Genomic DNA, 18,498 nt, shown 5'->3' with positions numbered 1-18,498 from the left:
GTTCGCGATGACGACAATTGCAACTACACCATGAATGATAAGAACTTAATTGCGTGACTTAAATCCGCATATATAATATCGATGTGGTGTGAATTGTGGCACGTGTGCTGACACAACGAGATATATAGAAGAAAGGGTCTTGTCAGGATAACCCGATCAAAATGATGTGTTACAGTGAAGACTTGATCGTCGAATGGAATGTGGCGCTGTGACGCTCATAGCTGTATCTGGTGGTGAGGATCTGGCAGTAGTCCGATGATGTGTAGATCCTGATTGCGCTAAATTAAGACAGATGTTCGAAAAATACTGTTGTTATAAGCATAAAAACGAGAATACAGTCGATTTTCTTAGTTAGCATTAAGTCCATTAACTTCGACGCTTAGAAGAAGTAGCGGATGCACCGAGAGGAAACGAACGAGAGAGAACGCTCACGTATATCGCGCGTGTACTGTGTTCAAGATGCGATTGAAACTGGAATCTGAGCGTTCGATTTTCGCTCACAGCTTAGTCTGCTCTAAGAGCGGTTATGTTTCAAACTATCTGTAAAGTCTTCAGTAACCAAGTAGATAATACAGATGGCAATTATTGCAAAACGAACCCAAGGAAAATCAACATGCAGGTACAGTAGAACTGCAGATGAAAAAAACTCAAGCAGAAAGCTACTTTGTTGACTATATTAGCAAAAAGGAAGCGCGATCTGCGAATCAGTAGGAGTCGACCGTTACTGCAGTCACTATGTGGGCCAGACTCGTTGAAGATGGCCATTACAACCTTATTCACCATCCCATCTCCAAGAATACACATGTTGCTTGCCTACCGGGATTGTTAAAGTTCATGTATAATATATAGGCAGAAGTGATAAAATTTTCTGTATTTCTAAGTAGCGACAGGGCAATTACTCTGCATCTTTGTTTTCATTGGACCTAATCAAACTTTTTCATATTACATTCAATCTTTTGTCTCTGGATGAATTTATCTATCAGTTAGTATTTGCGGGGTGTTTACTGAACTTTTTCATCGACTATATATTGGAGCTTTTTATTGCTCTATATATTCCTGATCTCCTGTTTGTGTTCGTTTTTTAAGCATTTAATTTTCACTGATGATGGTATCACGTTTATCCATGTACAGTCAGTTCTCGCACCTGCACCACTTCCACTCACTGGAAAAACTGACTATATATATGTATATGCTTGAAAGCAGCAGCGAATAAGTATGACTTCTGCCGCTGCTACAATAGCGAGGAAGCGGCCAGTGACAACGGCGAGCGCAGAAAGACATTCGAAACAAGGAGCACTGCTCTGTTGCATATACGCGTATAAATTCAGACTGACACGTGAACAGTATTGCGTACAGACAGAGTAAAGCAAAGACTTGCGCGTCAATCATTGACCATCGCAGCGGCAGCGAAAGAACGATAGGACGCCAACAATGGGAGTAGGCAATTCGTGCCATTGAGCACAACAGCATATATTGAAGCATTGGATCGCTTCTAGGCTAAGCTTGGTGTCCAAAAAAAGCAATAATAGCAGTAACCGGAGCGCCACGAACAAAAACAACAAGGGTGTAAGCGGTCGTCGCAGTCAGCCGCGACCAGCCGTTCGCGCGCGTAAGGTAATAGCAATAACAGCTGTCACCGATTACAGTTTTCACTTGACGCGCAGCCGCAGGGTCCGTCGACGCCTCTGGACCTGGTTTCAGTCAGTTCTTTTAGAGGAAATCACAACGAGGACAATGCTTGCGAGAGCAATGTCAAAACAGAAATTACGTTGCCTTATGATTACAATAGTTACATATACTGCTTCTGCTGTTTCAACTGATAAATGCTGGGCCCATGATAAGCGAAAAGGATGAGAGGATTGAAACCGAGGATAAGGAGTCAGTCGGTCAAATGGTAGTGCGCAGTGAGGCGACCTTTAGCCAGCCGCTGTAGTAGTCTTGATTTCTCTATGTTGATATTTCTTGCGCTAAAAAAGAGGGACTTGTTGATCTTGCCTCGTTTGGTGACTCCTTAGAAAACACTTCGACTATGTGTACGCAGCCGATTCGCAGAAAGATTATAGAATATCGAATATAATAGTAATACGGTCTCGTCCTCTCGCTTGATATTCATTCGACTGCTGTCGGTCAAAAAGCCTTAGACCGACCATTCTTAAAATTTTCTTGGGTTAGTAAAACTGGATGGGTTCAGTGGAAATTTTCTATTGTTGTTAGTATTAATATACACACTGTATACTCTGTGTTTTCGTCCTTTGATACAAAGGGTGGTACGTTCAACCTTTCATCGGGACGGTAGGGAATTAGGCGTAATGATCAATTATTTTGCCTATAATATTATGGCGTACCTATATTTGTCTTTAGTCGCGTTGTATTGGTATGAGTGAACTCAGCTAAATGGAAACCGAATTTTTAATAATTCTATGAACGACATCTTGTTGGGAGTTAACTAAAGACTGTTACGGGGATCTTTGTTATCGACGATCGAATTTTTTATAGTGTCGTATTTTTTTTCTTTAGAATATAGCTAGTCTCTATATGAAGGCCAATTAAGTTTAAGGCCATATTTTGTTCGACTTATTCTAATAAGTAAACGCAATAACGCATTTTAATAAATACATGACGTATAGCTAATAGCAACATTTTTACGCAACCGTCTGCAAAACGTTGCATGAAAGGAAAATATCTTGTTTGCAATCCTAGCGCTTCAAATCTCTATACCTGTCGTTTTGCGGATGTAGCCTCTAACCCGCCATCTCCATGTGGTTTGTATGTGATTTCTTGTTATTTCTGCAGATGTTACGCAAATTGCTCTATTATGGCGAACGCCCAGCGTCGATGCAGCGAAACGCCTCAAGTCCGCTGTTCTCGACCACGAGCTCCCGAAAGGGCTCAACCATTGAGGACAAATGGTCCCGGACGCCAGCCTTGCTTCAGGTGAATATCTAGCTGACGCTTGCATTATATGCGTCTTACCTATACATAACGGAAGCAACCGTTAACGATAACGCCTTTGCTTATTTCGAGTGCCCCGGAAACAATAGCACCTGAATGGGTGGCCTTTCAGATGTCGTTTTTAATAACCGAAATAGGACAGACAAGCTTAGCACATATAACAAACCCAAACGGCAAAGAACAATTATTCGTTTAATTAGTGCACACCAGCAAATGACGGCTTGTGCTTTAACTACAGCACCGTGGCGCAAAAAATTGACTTATATCGTATTCGAATTCATTGTACATGGTGTTTATTGATTAGATATAAACATCACTACAGGTTAACGTTTAAAGAGCTAGATCTATAATTAGATGACAAACAAGGTCTGATTCACGTACACGTGTAAACGCAAATTGTACATAACTGATGTTTGAATGCAATACCTGTAATAGTTGTTTTCTCAAATATATATACGCATCTCGAAACGAACCAGCTGCGCATACTTTGTATCACTGTTTTTTCGAACAGAAAGAAAAAACAGTAACTAATTAATCTGTATAATGGCTCAAAACCGCTTTAGGATTCTGAGGAATTACGTTGGCCGACGTAAGGTACTAAATTATTGTGCTGCAATTACGAATTATATGGTTACTTCGCTTAAACTGTCTCTACGAACAATATGCGTCTCATATCCCAACGCAATGTACAGACGCTCGAACCGTGGAAGATTAAGAAATCGAACGCTGGATTTATGTGGACGAGGCTGACGCAGAATCTGGAAAATGGAAAGATAAATTGCAGGTTGTGTCCTAAAGTATTTCTCGTTCAAGTGATGCATCAAAGGCCTTCGGTAGATATCACATGATTATTCGCTGAATGGGTACTTAGATGCTGTTCCACCGATGCTAGTAGTCAATCTTGAATGGACATATGTCTAAAGCCGATGATTTATATCGTGCGCAATAATTTGTTACGTATATAAGTATATATACGTAACAAGTAGGTCGCAGGCAGGCGTTCTATTCGGATAACCCATTTAATTTTTTATATGGAAGCAACGATGTTCCAAACCTGCACAACTAATAATGTGCGTTGCTTACTTACGGGTGGTGTGAAACATAATCACACTGGTCTAAGAGTACCTAAAAAATATTGCTAATATAAATTTGCCGGTACATAGCAGCTTAACAGAAAAGGATATCCTAGTCTGGCCATCTGAGTTTTGCAATTTTTCGAGATTAGGTATTTAATAGATAGTCTACTTTGGGTAATTAGCTTTTAATTCTTGTTGTGAGAGAAGGAACATTTTACTTTTGATGGTGCTCTAGTAAACACTTCTTTGGTCGTCTGCTTTGGCAGATGGCCTAGTGTGTTACCTTCCGTCTTTCATAATCGATCGTAGTCTTTTTTTCTAAATATAAACGAAAATTAAGGCGGTTTTTATTTTCGTTTTCATTCGTACAGCGACTCCCGCCCTTGTTAAGTAGGGCTAATAGTTAACATCAGGTAGTCAGTTAAAACAGTATCGATGTTGCTTCACTAACCAGACGTTCAGAAATCAAAATATAACAATAAGAACTTCATTGTGTTCAGTCACAGGCTTGTTTAATCCTCTTATATATATATATATATATATATATATATATATATATATATATAACAACTTGCCTTGAGTAAGAATTAATTTAGTCTTTCCCTTTTCCCATCGTCCACAGGTGTCCTACGCCCCGTTGGCGATGGCCATGGACCCCAACTCGTACACGGTTTTCTTAGCGGATCACTCGTTTATGAGTTTACTCGACCTTGATCAGGGCAGAACAATAACGAAGGGTCAGTACGCGCCTAACATGAATCGCATAAACCCCGCGTCTGTAAACGCTGAATGGAATCACACCGAGAAGGGTCTTGTGATTTTGGCATCTGGCAGTGCTCTTTATTTCGTGCGTAGCACGAACGATTCATTGACCGTTGAACACATCAAGCGGGCCGCACACAAACGGGCAATTACCGATGTCGACTGGTGTCGTGGGACACCCATGTTTGCGTCCGCTGGTCAGGAAGAATACACATATATTTGGGACTGTCGAACAATGCAACGGCCCGAGATCGCCTTCAACTCACTGGTGCCGTCGAGTCGGGCGAGATTTAACAAGTTGAACGCCAACGTCATCGCATCGACCCACGATAATGGTATTTACCTGTGGGATATACGACAGCCCCGAAATCCGATCATGCTTGTGGGAGGGCATTTATCGCGTGTGTACAGTATTGATTGGTCACCAGCTATGGAGCACTGGCTTGTGTCGTCCAGTCAGGACAGTACCGTTAAGTTATGGGACTGCAACAACTCTGCTGGTTCTGGGGCGATCATTGACAAGCATATTCTTGTTGAGAATCCCGCCTGGATGGTGCGCTTCAGTCCACTCGGTGATTCGTTGCTCATGTGCTATGAACGAAGCTCGAACCCTAGCGAAGATCTGCAGGGATTAGCGGTGTGGAGTGTGCGATCCGGAAAACATGTCCATACCTGGAATACGGGAAGTCCATTTATCAAGGTGGCCACGTCAAATCTAAGCAAGGTGAAAGAGTGTCGCCTAGTTGCACTGATGAAAAATGGTTTCTTGCAAACGTCCGTTCTCTACCCGATGATAAGCAATTCGTCGTCAGATCATCTCGATAACATTTCGTTGCACGACGATAACCGAGATAATCAGTCTCTCGAAGAGGAGTTCAACAATTTGCTGAATGACAAACCTCCGAACACCGAGTTAGTAAAATTGGATGCCATGAAAAGGATGTGTCTTATCCTCATCACGGTCTGCCTTTACGAGATAGAAATTACACTGACATTTCCGAAGGATTATCCGAAAAATGTACCACCGACCTTCTCGTTCTCAAAGGGTTCAGCTTTGCAGAGCTCAATCAAAGCCAAACTGCAGAAGGTGCTGCGAATTACATCGACTCAACACGTGAGCCGAAACCAGCCCTGTCTAGAGCCCTGTCTCAAGCAACTTATTAAAACGCTCGAGTCAATCAAAGCGTTGGAGACGACCAACAAGGGCGACGTCGAGACCGATGCCCCAAAGCTACCTCCGGTGCCCGTGAACATCTATGGTGGCGAGCAGGACTCATCAGTTCCTTTCCCACGAACATCAGGAGCCCGTTTTTGCGGGGCGCATTTTCTCGTCTGCTTCACTCGGCCTTCATACATTCAAAAGAACCAGAGAGAAAGCGAGGTTAGAGAGATATGTATTTTTTAACTTTTCTACTTGGAAAATTGCAAGCCCTAAATTAGTTATGCTTATCGGTCGTTCTTCGCTTACTAAGCCAGTAAGATACGATGGTTCGAGAGGTAGAGTTTCAACCATGTTAATTACGATACGTATTGATGCGTTCTTTAGTTTCTGATAATATCGTTATTTTTAATATGCTTTTATATTTTATGGCGTGCATCATCGCATTGTCCTCGGCAATCAAATATCACTCGATTTTCTTACACTTTGTGATATTAATAATTTCTGATTTGCTTTAGGTGACGCCGAGAAGCTTATCTGCTCTAGGCGCATACATTAAGGCGCACAGAAATCCGTTGAATCCGCGAACCGGTTCAAGTTCATTATATCCATCGTTTGTAGCTAAGAACGAAAGAGATGTGACGATTTCATCGTACTATTATCGCGAGCCTCGGAAGAAGGGTCGAAGAAGACTGCAAGGCCTGACCCCACCAGCCCTGGATAAAATTCATGTACCATCAGCAGCCGTACTTATCTACAGCATGCCTGGTTAGTGGAATAACCCCCGCCCACTTATTCATTTGTTTCAATAGTAGCATCAGATTTCGAGCCAGGCAAGTGATGCCTCATAAGGTTCCTTTGAAAGAAATCATTGTTATATGTTTTTACCCAATAACATATGGTATTATAATCTGGTTTTCAGATTGTACTGCACATAAAAAAAAGTGAAACGTTTGGATTTAGGTCAGGTTGGATCAGATTTGTGGCTAATTTTGACAATAACCACGGGTATCCTTTGAGCTAGGTTCAGTGGATGAATACGCCTTTGAGACTCTATTATTGCTGTTTGTTGGTGCGTCTCTGATGCTTTAGCGGAATTGAGAGTTTTAGTTTCAATAGGGCAAATGAGAGCATGCGTTTTTTATACGAACTTCTGTTTTGCTTAACCGCTGAAAGTCTAGGTTATTTAGATGAAGGCTCTTCACATAAAAGCAAGGCTTTTGTTCCCTTGACGAAGCTGTCCTGCGGCATGGTTTAGGTCTGAGCATTTGTATTTCTTGTTGATGAAACTGACAGGCGTACTTCCAGTGTGTTACCAGCTGGCTTCGAAGTATAAGTTAAGCGTTGCCGACCCACTGGACGCTTGCAGGCACAATCTTGAGGTTGCCAAGGAGTGCCGTCGCAGTGATCTCGTTCAAGTATGGACTCTTGCCGCACAAATTGTTGAAAGTCAACTCCAACAACAGGTGATGGAAATTACTCCTAAAAGTGACCAGACTTGATAAATAATAATAAATGAAAAATAATTATAAAACAAAGTAGTTTGGTTTCATGATGCAGGTGCCTATCACTAGAATGCTATGGAAGAGATATGCGACTAATTAATGCAGCATAAACTAAGGTATATGCGTTGTAACGAGCCGATAAATGTGTCGGTAAACAGCCACGAATACAAACAGTTGGATAGATCTCGTGAGAGTGAATTAGAGATAAAATGGTTTATTGCGTGACAAACCAACAACCGCGACGGCCTACCGATGTGCGTCGTCACTGCTTTAGGATCAAAAATTGATAACACAGGTCTTGGTTGCCGTGTTCTAATCATATGCACATATAGTAGCTATACTTAAAATTATAGTAGTAAATTATTAAATATATATATTAAATAATTTCGAGAAGACATACGTGAAACATCGCTGGCATTCTGCTACAAGCACGCGAAACATATTCGGTTCACTTATCGTATAATCAATTGTAATATTATGTACCTCACGTTTTTCTAATCTTCATTCTGTACACGCAGCGAGGTACATTGTGCGGTTCGGAGCTACCCTGGCCAATGCATGTCTTCGGCAGGCAATTGGCCGAACACCTTATCGATCGATATTTGAGGCTCTATGATATCCAGACGGTAGCAATGCTTTGCTGCGTTTTTGGTGAAGTTGTTCGCAGGCAAAAGAGCCGAAGGGGTTACACTGGCGAGGTAGCCGTAGCTGAAGGCACGAGCCATCCTGAGAGAAAAAATAGCGATAGAAGTAGCAACGTCCTCAAGAAGACCTGGCAGAAGATGATTAACGGTTTGTGTGTTATTGACTCGTGTTATTCTCAATATGAGCTAGTCAAATTTACTATCTTATTTACTTAAATTTATCTTAAATTTACTATTGCTAATAATTAATTCAGTTGTTTTGTATCCTGACTTGTGTGTGCGCTATTGCAGCTGGCGGGTCTCCATATAACAGTATTACAGGGAGCTCGCCTCAGGCTCATGCCGGTATTCCAGCTGCATTTCTCAGTAGTAGACTAGGAGGCAAAAAGGATTCAGCAAAGGATCTAGTTGCTCTTGAAGCGTCTGCGGTAATAGGCGACGAAGCTGTTGCCGTCGCTGGCCTTGAGCCTTTAATAACCGGCGTCTCGTACGGCCAAGAAGAGGATACTTTCCTTCTTAACCCACAACAAATGACTAGGTACAAGATATTTATTGGATGGGATCACAAAACAAACTTCCTTGAATGACGACAGTTGCTTATAAAGGCGATTGCTAGCTGTTTTTTTGCTTTTTATTAGGCGCAAAGCTGTTTTCTTGAATAAGTATGCCACTTATGCACTGGACTACAATAAGCTATATCTGAAGTTTGTAAAAAGCATTCAATGCTCGAGTGTCTTCGTCTTTTCAAGAGTGTTAACCACAGACGATATAAGTGGTACGCTGACACCTTCGGCGATATCGAAACACATTCGCCACCCAGATCTCATCGTCCTACTTTCAGTACTTACATTGTTTCGATTTGTTCTTTCGCAGGTACGATCAGCTAAAACAGCACTACGCTGAACTTCTATATAAATGGAACCTACTGGAACAGCGTTGCCTTGTCCTTAATCACATTACGACACAACGTGGTTTCCGAGAACCGTACGACGTTCAGTTCAAAAAACGATGTGCGACTTGTGGCGTGGACACAGAGGATGTTACATGCGTCAAATGCCGGCAACTGGTCTTCCGTTGCACAATCTGCGAGTTGGGCGTTCGTGGAAGTAGCTTCTTCTGTTTGGTCTGCTATCACGGCGGACATAGCGAGCATATGCGGGATTGGTTTCTGAAGAAGCGGTTCTGCCCAACGGGTTGTGGGTGTGATTGTCTTTCGTATATTGGTAACGAAGTTGTGTAGCAAAAAAAAAAAGATTTTGAAATAAATCCCAAACAACTCTACCTCTCTGAAAGGTAGTACCAGGGATGTATAATTAAGGTGCTGATGATCCTCAAAAAAACAAAGGACACGTGAAGTATGCACTTGACATACGAAAAGAAGGCAAAAAAAAGTAACTCGACAAGGCAATAGAGACCAAAGCGAAACTAGGCACGAACACGCTGATGACGCCATTCACCGATATAAACGACTCGCAGGGTATAAATGAAACTATGTAAACATGTGAATGTATGAAAAAAGATTACACTGATATGTATAATTTAGGTGCGCACGCAAGAATTGCACATGTTTACTTGAGATGCGTATGCTCATTATTGCATTAGAGTACATAAGGTTGGCTTCTGCCGGACTTTAATGGTCTTTATGCTTAGAAATATATAGGTATTTTCAAAGGTGTTTTTTCAAGGCTGAAGTCAGTCCTTCGTTTTTTTTTTGTACAATTTCGCCTATTGAGCATCATAAATCACTTTAACATGTAGGACACCCGCCCTAAGCCATGCCTAAGAATACCTAGTATTTTTTTCCAGAAACAAACACACACTTTTCATTCGGTTCTGTTACATAGGCGTACATTTCACACTGACTTAGTGTAGAAGACGTAAGTAGGCTTTGACTAAATCCTCCTGTTTGTAAATGAAAGGCTTATGGGGAGCTGCAAACTGAAAGGTATTATTCAAGCGTATGCCTGTATGAAAACAACGAAATAAGTAACATGCGCATCCTGGGTTGTCTAAAATAAAACGATAAGAGTTGGACAACAATGTCCCAAATGGCACAAACCTAAGGAAGTTGAAAATTTATAACTGGCGACAAGGAAAACTCCACATTCATTTTCGGACAGCACGCGTAAGGAATATAAGTCGTTTAATTAAGTGTAGATTCATTTTCGGACAGCGCGTGTAAGGAATATAAGTCGTTTAATATAAGTGTAGATAAATAGTATGTCGATAGTATGTGCGACGAATTTACATGATCAAATACGCCATAAAAATCCTGCAACTTCTGCGGCTGAAACTTACGTAAGGCGTGACGGCACCTACCAAATTTCCAAGCAGACTACGTTAGCTTAAAGATACGTAGCTGAAGCGAATTTATTGGTATTTAGTAGAGCATCAAATTGATAAATCGGACCATTTCCTTCACAGCAAACTGTGTACAACACATATGCGTTCAAATTCACTTCAGTACGGTGCCCTATATGGCACTAGCTAATGATTCCTATTACTTCATAAAAACACTGATACTCACGACAGGAAATACCCTATTGTTTATAAGAATAATCATACATCTGTAATCCATGACGTGCGTTTCTCTTTTCCCAAAGAATAGTTTTTCACCTCTGTCGAGTTGGTGTACTCATTGTACAGCAGATTATGCATGCCATGATGGAAGCTACCAGTTCATTATGATTCACTGATGATGACGACGACAGTGGATTTTTAGGCAACTTTTTTGTATTTTGGAAATTCGTATTGGCACCCTAAATATATGCTTCCCCAAAATTCTGTAAACTTTCAAGCATCTTCGAATACATAATGAAAATGATGAAGCATCATTTCGACGTAATTTACCGTAAGTGGCAGGTTAATTTTTTATATATAGCATTACTTTATTTTGAAATTTTCGACAAACCGATAGTTATTGTGTACATTGTCAATGCGCGCGTGTAAAAATATTCTAGGAAATTTTAACGGAATATGGCCACTACACGGAAACTAGTTTTCCATCTAAATAATCAACTGCTGACTAATGAGCCAATCAGTACGCATGTTTTTGAGGCAAACATATCCTCTAATGTTTTGATCGGATGCATCTATTGCGAATGCTTGAAGGAATTTCTGTTCAAATGAAGCGCTGTATTGCCCTTTAAATGCATCGTACATGTTGAATGCCGCACAACCAATCTATGCAGGTGAAGTGCGCTGCTCAGCGCATCTCTACTTACCTCATGAAACGCCACCCTAGTCGATTGGTCAGTGCATAGAAGAAACCGATGAACAAATCAGTTTACTGCATAATACATGTAGCAAAGTAGATGTTCATAAAAATATATTTATACAAAGTTCGTGAATATAGATAAATGCATACAGACACAAGAAGGATGACCTAAGCAGTTTTAAGATCAGCAATCTCATCCTGTCAAAGATCCCAGGCTTAAATGAAAAATTGAAACGATGCACAGAATAACCACGCTGAGAACGACACACAAGGCAGCGAAGCACTGTAGATTTGCATCTGTATGAAAACTAGTTGGGATAAAAATTCGAGCTGTGATATCTACATGCCTAATAATAATAATAATAGAACAATTGTGTTGTACCATTTTTTTTTATCAACTAATAAGCGACACCTATGTCTGGTAGTAGGAACACAGAATTAGTGGTAATAAAAATGGAACGCGTCATTAGTAGGTTCATACCAATTTAAATATTCCAGACAAACTCCTGCAACATTTATTGTACCATTAATATATATTTATAGATAGATAAATAGAAGACTAACATCAAGGGTCATATAAAATAATCTTCACCAACAGACAATAATTACTAATCCATTTGCTCAGAGCTCTTGTGTTAACGGCAGATTCAGCTCTCGCCAGTCATTCCGTCATTGACATTAAAAGGAAAAGGAAAATCAGCCAGTTACGCAATTATTCATTGCTTGTCCTAAAACGAAATCAATACAACAAGAGTTTATTATTTACTATTTATGGAAGAAGTTATGGTTAAATACCTACAAGGTTACCTTTGAACACCCGACATCATGTGGTCTGGGATTTTTGCATCCCATCTCGAATTAAGTTACGGTCCGAGTATACCGAACATATAATTACATTATATGTTTAGAAAGTGGCATAAATAAATTCTTTCACAGCTTCTAACCATAGTCAGTTAATTTTAAACATAGATAAAAAGCTTTTAAAAACCTCGCTGATGAGTACATTATGCTCGGAATCTCCTCTAATTGATGCTAACACGCTATCTTAGGCGCATCTATAAGCAACACTGCCAATGCTCTAACTAGCTTTCCTCCACGTGGCTACGCATCAGGATAGTTGACTACTACGGTTAACAAAGCTGTTACGGCCCAAGTCAACACCGGACAATGGAGACCTCGTTAGACCTTCACTGACATGCTACCTGCCATCTCGCATCTCCATTATACTCGGCTTCATCAATAAGGGCACTAAATAGTGATGGAATACTGATGGCATATACTGAGCAAGATAGTACGAGATAAGAATTGGCTGATTAGAGATCCACAGCTCGTCGAGTCCACTTGCAAGACCGGACACCATGAGGCGTGCACAGCGCGCTGTCTCCATTAGACGTTGATCGGCCGTATCCGGCATGTTGTACTGTACGCCAATCTGTGTGAACCAATTGCGAATTCAGTTAGTTGTATCATAGTTAGCCACATTTTTTAAAGAAGTTCCATGTATTAAACGACGTTCGAAGCCGAAGCTCAATAGGTATTCGCCGAGGTAGTGTGCGTTTCTATCTGTAGTACCATGCAGTCCTCTGCGATACCGTGCAGTACGAACCGTGCTTTCTTCCGTTTCTAGCTATGAATTCTGCCTAATGTTATACCGTCGTGGTGCTATTTCGACCAAATGTAAATGCGTTTTGTTGAAAAGCGTTCAAAAGCAACTATTACTTTATGTTAGTTGTATTTCATTGTGCCATGCGGTGTTCAATTCATGACTTTCTTGGCAGCTTAAAATTGTTACTTAATCCAGAGAGAAACGAATTTTGATGGCATAGCAAAGCTCTAACTGAATAGAAGGCTTTTGCGAATAACATCTTCTTGAATTGATGTTCTGTTTATACACCTTCATCAACAGCTGTACTTTTGCTACAGAGAGGCTAATGAGATGTACATCGAGTTCACGTACAACGATATATGCACCCAAACAATGGTCGAAAGAGGCTAATGTATTAAGTGTCCTATTAAAAAGAAATGCGCGACGTAAAACCCCTAAGTAGAAGACGACAATATAGGTAAACAAATTAAAGTCGACCTGCTGTAGACTAACATTAAAATATTACCATACAAAACAAAGTTTGACGAAATTCGCTTACGTCTATACTAGTTGAAACTTTTACTATACAATTATTCCTAATTCGGTATATACAGTACAAGGAAGTATTAGGTCATACAATGATGGTAACCTTTCGAAACGTACCTTTTCGGTGTATGCTGTGACACGAATATTTGATCGAACAGGTCCTGGGCACGCGATCGTAATATTTATGGGTTGCTCGATAGCTTGCATCTCTGACCTCAATGCTTCAAAGTATCCGTGCAAAGCATGCTTGCTGGCAGTGTACGTCGCTGAAAACGGGGCTCCTATTTTGCCGGCAGTGGAGGAAGTCACTAAGATTTGGCCGTTGCACTTTTTCTTTTCTATCCTAGGGTAGGCAAGTAATGATAGGTAGTATACATGTCAATTTTCCGAACCCCGCAGAAACCATACTACCTTCGAAACATTATGAACACGCCAACGGATATTTTAATAAAAATTTCTAATTATAATCTATCTATACTACCAGCTTTATTTGCAAAACTAGCACGAAACAAAGTCTGCGGGTGACGCTCTAGTATTTTACTCAAAGCTGAACTAAGGACCTCAATATTTGGAGGTAGCTTACTAATTCCATCAAAGTCCGTGGATCGCCTGAAATCTGCCTACACCAGATGGTAGTATGGACAACAATAACTAAATCGATTCACTTGTAAAACAGGCTATTGAATCCAGATTTTACCCCGCTCCGGCAACACCATACTATTAACTGTGTGTGCGTGTACAATCTATTATCGAATTAGAGAAGCATTTACACTTGTTTCTGAAGTTCAAGAAACGCACCACAAAATTATGTCTGTCTGGTATAAATCGTTTGAACAAAAAAAGCTGACTAATCTATGTGAACTAACCAAAATTTGACGACCTCGCGTGTTAATGAGATCATGCCAAAAACGTTGATGGAAAATAGCTCCTTGTCGATCTCCATCGAGATTTCGACGAACCTGGCACGCTGCGATCGACCGGCATTATTAACGAGAACATCGATCATCCCTGTGTTACGATTCTAATCAGTTAGCATCAGATGCGCAATCACTACGGAGTTGTGACCCACTCTAGTTGGCCAAAACTAATTGCACTGTAGAGTACGCGCATCCTTAAATCAAACTCTAATGTATGTCTCTTTTTCCTTCCTAGGACGTATTACATTCATGCTGCATGAGGAGATCGTGCATTTCGTTTGGTCTGCATTCAAGTAATAAGTATTCATAATAATCATGGTAATAATTATTACCATATGTTTTATAAAAGAATAACGTTAACCACAAATATATATAATAGGAGAAATTTAATATTAACGAGGTCAGTAATAAGGGCGGTGTCATAGTCTGCAGTATGTGTTTAATCGTTGACATTTCGAATACATAATAACTTGAAAGAGGCTATTCTATATTTTGGAAAGAGGCTATTTTTTGGTAAAACTAACAGCGCTTTCATCTTAAATGACCGCCGAGCCTGACGGTTCAAAACGAATAAACGCATTATTTATTTAAATGGGCATATAATCGATTGGTACACTCTGCGTTATATGATCTATTATATGTACAGGAGCGGGAGGTGTCGTTACCTAAGAAAGAGAACCTTAGGCCCAAGCTAATAACTGTACGAACTAGTAGTGAGTAACGTTAGGCAACAAGCTTACCGAACTTGTCCAGCACTGTCTTGACCCATTTCGAGTGCAGTTCTATGTCCGCAATATTGCCTTGCACTATAAGAACTTCGCATTTCTCCGAAATTGTTTCGCAGCGATTTCTCACTCGTTCAAGTTCAGCTTGGCGCGTCCCCGAGAGGATAAGTTTGCAGTCAAGACGAGCGAAAATGTACGCCAGCTGTTCGCCTATACCTGAAGATGCACCTGTTATCCAAATGACTCGTCCTACGAGCATTCGGAAAGCGCAGGTCATATAAGAAAAATAGTTTTTAGTCATATACATAAAAATAACTTTATTGCAGACATAACTTTTTGGTGAAGAAATTTTCCCAATCGAATACAATCATCGATCAACTCAAACTTGTCGGTTTTAAAATTATAGTTATCCATATATATATATACACACATGTGTTACTGAGTTGAGTGCTTTAACGGTAAAATTATTACTCTATAAAATTTCATACTTTTTCGGCAAAACAGATCTCAAGCGTTATAGACATTACTGCAGCGTTCCTAAAGACAGGACCTACAATGAAGGCACCTAGTGATAACCTTCGTTGTCATTGCAGTATAATAGAATAGAAATTTTCCAATAATGCTCGGCTTCAAGAAATAATATTGAGCAGAAATTAAAACGTCAAATTAAACGGAATGGGCAGTTTCTAGGCTCCAGCCATTACAGCGATATCAACCTCATTTCACAACTATAATTTGATTTTTTCAAGTTGATCATTTACTGTGAAGTTATCCCGGAAGTTATAATAACAAACAAAGACAACTCGATACAAGCGCGCCTCAGATGCCAAATGATAATGCTCGGAATACTTTTAGGGTGCTAGGAGCGGTTTTGTCAACTCATTGTTACTAAAGCGCTTAGGAAAAGATGTTCGGAAATCCACTGCTGTGGAATCAAGGCGAACGCAAGCATTTGCACGCGTCAGTAACGCACGTATAATCAATATCTAGGCAATGAATACTGAAGTGAGAAACAGAAAAAGGCGATAACTGGCAATTTGACTTTGCTTGTTATCGTTTCGAATTATATTCCTATGTGAAGAGGGTAGATAATATCTAAATGAATCAAAATTGAATTTTAGGTGCTAAAGCTCATTTTTATGTTTTATTATATGTTTTAATTAACTATGTTTTGCCACACGTAGCCATTATTATTGGAAGAAAACAAGGTATGTTATTTGTTTTAAGCCTGTATGATTCTTATTCTTGCCTAACACCTGAGACATCTAATTTAAAATTTCACCCAACGCAGGACAGTGATTGAGGTCACTAGAGTTAATAGGCCAGAATGTTTTATTTTGTTTCAAATATTTCAGGCTACACTAAATTGCAATCGTATTCGGAACATACCAATTAGCTGAATGTAATACGTTTATATCAAAATTAGGACCCTCCTCTTCAATTACCAGTTATATCTGCAAGCTGTTTCTGCAACCCACTAGCCAGAATAGGTTTTTTTTTATATGTTTTCTCTGGCTCGTAAATGTATTCCAGTGTTACATCTTACAACAATAAATATGTCTTTATTGGGCTATGCCGACTTTTTTCTTGTTCTTCGTCAATTGCTTCTGGCCCAATGGACCATACGTACCTCGATATTTTTCCCATCGGCTGCGGAAAAAAACATGCGAAATTAACGTCGAAAAATCTGCGTCTCCTATCCAAGTCCAAAGGCCAAGCGTTACGGCGCAGGCCGCTCCAATACACAGTAGCATTTTAGATTAGTGGCGCTCCTGGAAACGGGATATAACCCCATATAACATCATTACCAAAAAAGTCATTATTATTATTAAAAGTATTATAGGACTAGTTCATTCACAGCACAGTATGTGAAGCTTCACTACAAACATCGTAATCGAGCAAAATTTTTTTAAATGCTTGTACCAAACCAATATTGTTGACGCTTGCTTTTGTGTCAGTGGACCGAGGCCTGTAGAACTATTGGCAATTAATTATGCACAACAACGCTGAAAACAGAATATAGCGTGCTACAGTTTAGATTGAAAAGCAGTTATCATCGCTTTAATGAGCAGTCTAGTTACTCGTCAATACTGCGGTTATCGGTGCGTGCATTTCCAGTCGAACAAAATCTGTCATTATTTAAGTGAAGCCTTCTTGATAGGTAGAAACAGCTTGTAATAATAATTATATCGAGCCGATAATGAACCTATTTGAAATATATTATTCCTTTAGGCACTTGCGGACATATTTTGATTCTGGCGCTGCTAGTCAGAGCAGATTAGTCGAGGCCACTCCTGTCAGTTAATTTAGCTGCCACTAAGCCGTCATTCCTGCGGCTACTCTATGCTTTTGCTAAATCAATAAGTAACTTTCTTTATTCACACAAGTTTTGCTTTATCTGTCGTCGACAAAACAAATTTGTAATTGAAACCTCTGACCAGAAACTTAGGCGGTTTGAAAAAGCCTAAATTACTTGTTGATATACCTTGGCGCAATTCGTAGTCAACACAACGCGGCAGAAGGGCGTCAAACATAGTAGAAGCTTTTCAGCTATCACAACCGGGGTTTTTTGGTGATTGGCTAGTGTAGATCAGATATTCAGAAACGAAGCAAATCGGAGACAAATAACATATCATCATCATGGCAGAGAAATATACTTCTATATAGAGTCTGTATGCTGTAAAGACATAGCGACTTAGTGGACGCCATTGTCATACGCCAACATCCTGTTTGTGGAATTTTTCAGTTCCGGCAAAGGTTAATCCTAATGGTTTACAAGACTATATACCTACTCTAAATATAAAGATAATAATGTACAAGTACTTCTTAGAAAAACAGCATCAAACAGCTCTTCTGGTTCTTTTTACCAAATACAAGTCATTCAGTGTAGGTACCCACTGTATTTGGGATAGCAGCAACGTTTCGTCAAACAAATTCACCAATAAGAGCACCGTTGTCCTGTCACGTGTCAGGTTTGTGAATATAATCAGTCAAATAAAATAAACAAATTAAACTAACACGTTTTGCTACAAGTTTTGCAGCTGGTAACATTAACTTCCTTTTGTTGGCGCAGAAAAGTCTTACCCGATTATGTTGTCGTCTCCTTGCCGCTGCAGTTGTAACTGGCTGGTAATAGCAGCCTGCTGACAATCTCTGCCGATCATAAAAACTAGATACGACTTCACTGGTTTATCTGGTGTGTTGGAGACGGGAAGGGTGAGAAGCCGGGCAACGGCGCCGCTATTAGTTTAGTTGTTTGAGTACTTGTTTGGATATAGTACAGCTATACACAGATCAGTTTGTTTTATTTAAAGAATTGACGATATAGCACAGCTATCATGTGGGGAATTTACAGGAGGGGGCTACAACACTAAGACCAGTTAAACGGGACTATCCCATTAATACCTCCA

At 40.1% G+C, this 18,498-nt stretch overlaps 2 protein-coding genes across 6 annotated transcripts in view; one reads left to right on the top strand and one right to left on the bottom strand.

The window, feature by feature from the left end:
- Wdr59 (WD repeat domain 59) overlaps positions 1–9,674 on the top strand; it is a gene marked incomplete in the record, with an annotated part of 11,028 nt that extends 1,354 nt beyond the window's left edge. The window contains 8 exon segments of the mRNA XM_022833248.2: positions 1–619; positions 2,794–2,934; positions 4,651–6,171; positions 6,468–6,717; positions 7,246–7,415; positions 7,973–8,246; positions 8,390–8,636; positions 8,972–9,674. Of these exon segments, the coding sequence (XP_022688983.1) occupies positions 527–619; positions 2,794–2,934; positions 4,651–6,171; positions 6,468–6,717; positions 7,246–7,415; positions 7,973–8,246; positions 8,390–8,636; positions 8,972–9,338 (3,063 nt within the window).
- Positions 9,675–11,781: 2,107 nt separating this feature from the next.
- Positions 11,782–18,291, bottom strand: LOC111260466 (dehydrogenase/reductase SDR family member 7). Of its 5 annotated transcripts, XM_022833254.2 has the most exons (8): positions 18,173–18,281; positions 17,574–17,668; positions 16,719–16,860; positions 15,104–15,337; positions 14,313–14,454; positions 13,564–13,789; positions 12,611–12,747; positions 11,782–12,043 (listed from the first exon to the last, which is right to left on the bottom strand). In XM_022833254.2, exons 3-8 carry the CDS (start codon positions 16,840–16,842, stop codon positions 12,028–12,030), a joined length of 879 nt encoding a protein of 292 aa, XP_022688989.1. In that variant the 5' UTR covers positions 16,843–16,860; positions 17,574–17,668; positions 18,173–18,281; the 3' UTR covers positions 11,782–12,027. The 5 variants fall into 5 exon arrangements, with proteins under 5 accessions (XP_022688989.1, XP_022688985.1, XP_022688987.1 ...); XM_022833250.2 differs by having other exon boundaries at positions 12,016–12,747; positions 18,173–18,291; XM_022833252.2 differs by lacking the exon at positions 18,173–18,281 and adding an exon at positions 17,987–18,128 and having other exon boundaries at positions 12,016–12,747.
- Between the last annotated feature and the right edge of the window lie 207 nt (positions 18,292–18,498).

Source organism: Varroa jacobsoni, unplaced genomic scaffold, assembly GCF_002532875.2.
Source record: "Varroa jacobsoni isolate VJ856 unplaced genomic scaffold, vjacob_1.0 scaffold_442, whole genome shotgun sequence".
NCBI lineage: Eukaryota > Metazoa > Arthropoda > Arachnida > Mesostigmata > Varroidae > Varroa > Varroa jacobsoni.
The sequence above is the reverse complement of the archived record's forward strand: the minus strand, read 5'-3'. Positions and strand labels throughout refer to the sequence as shown.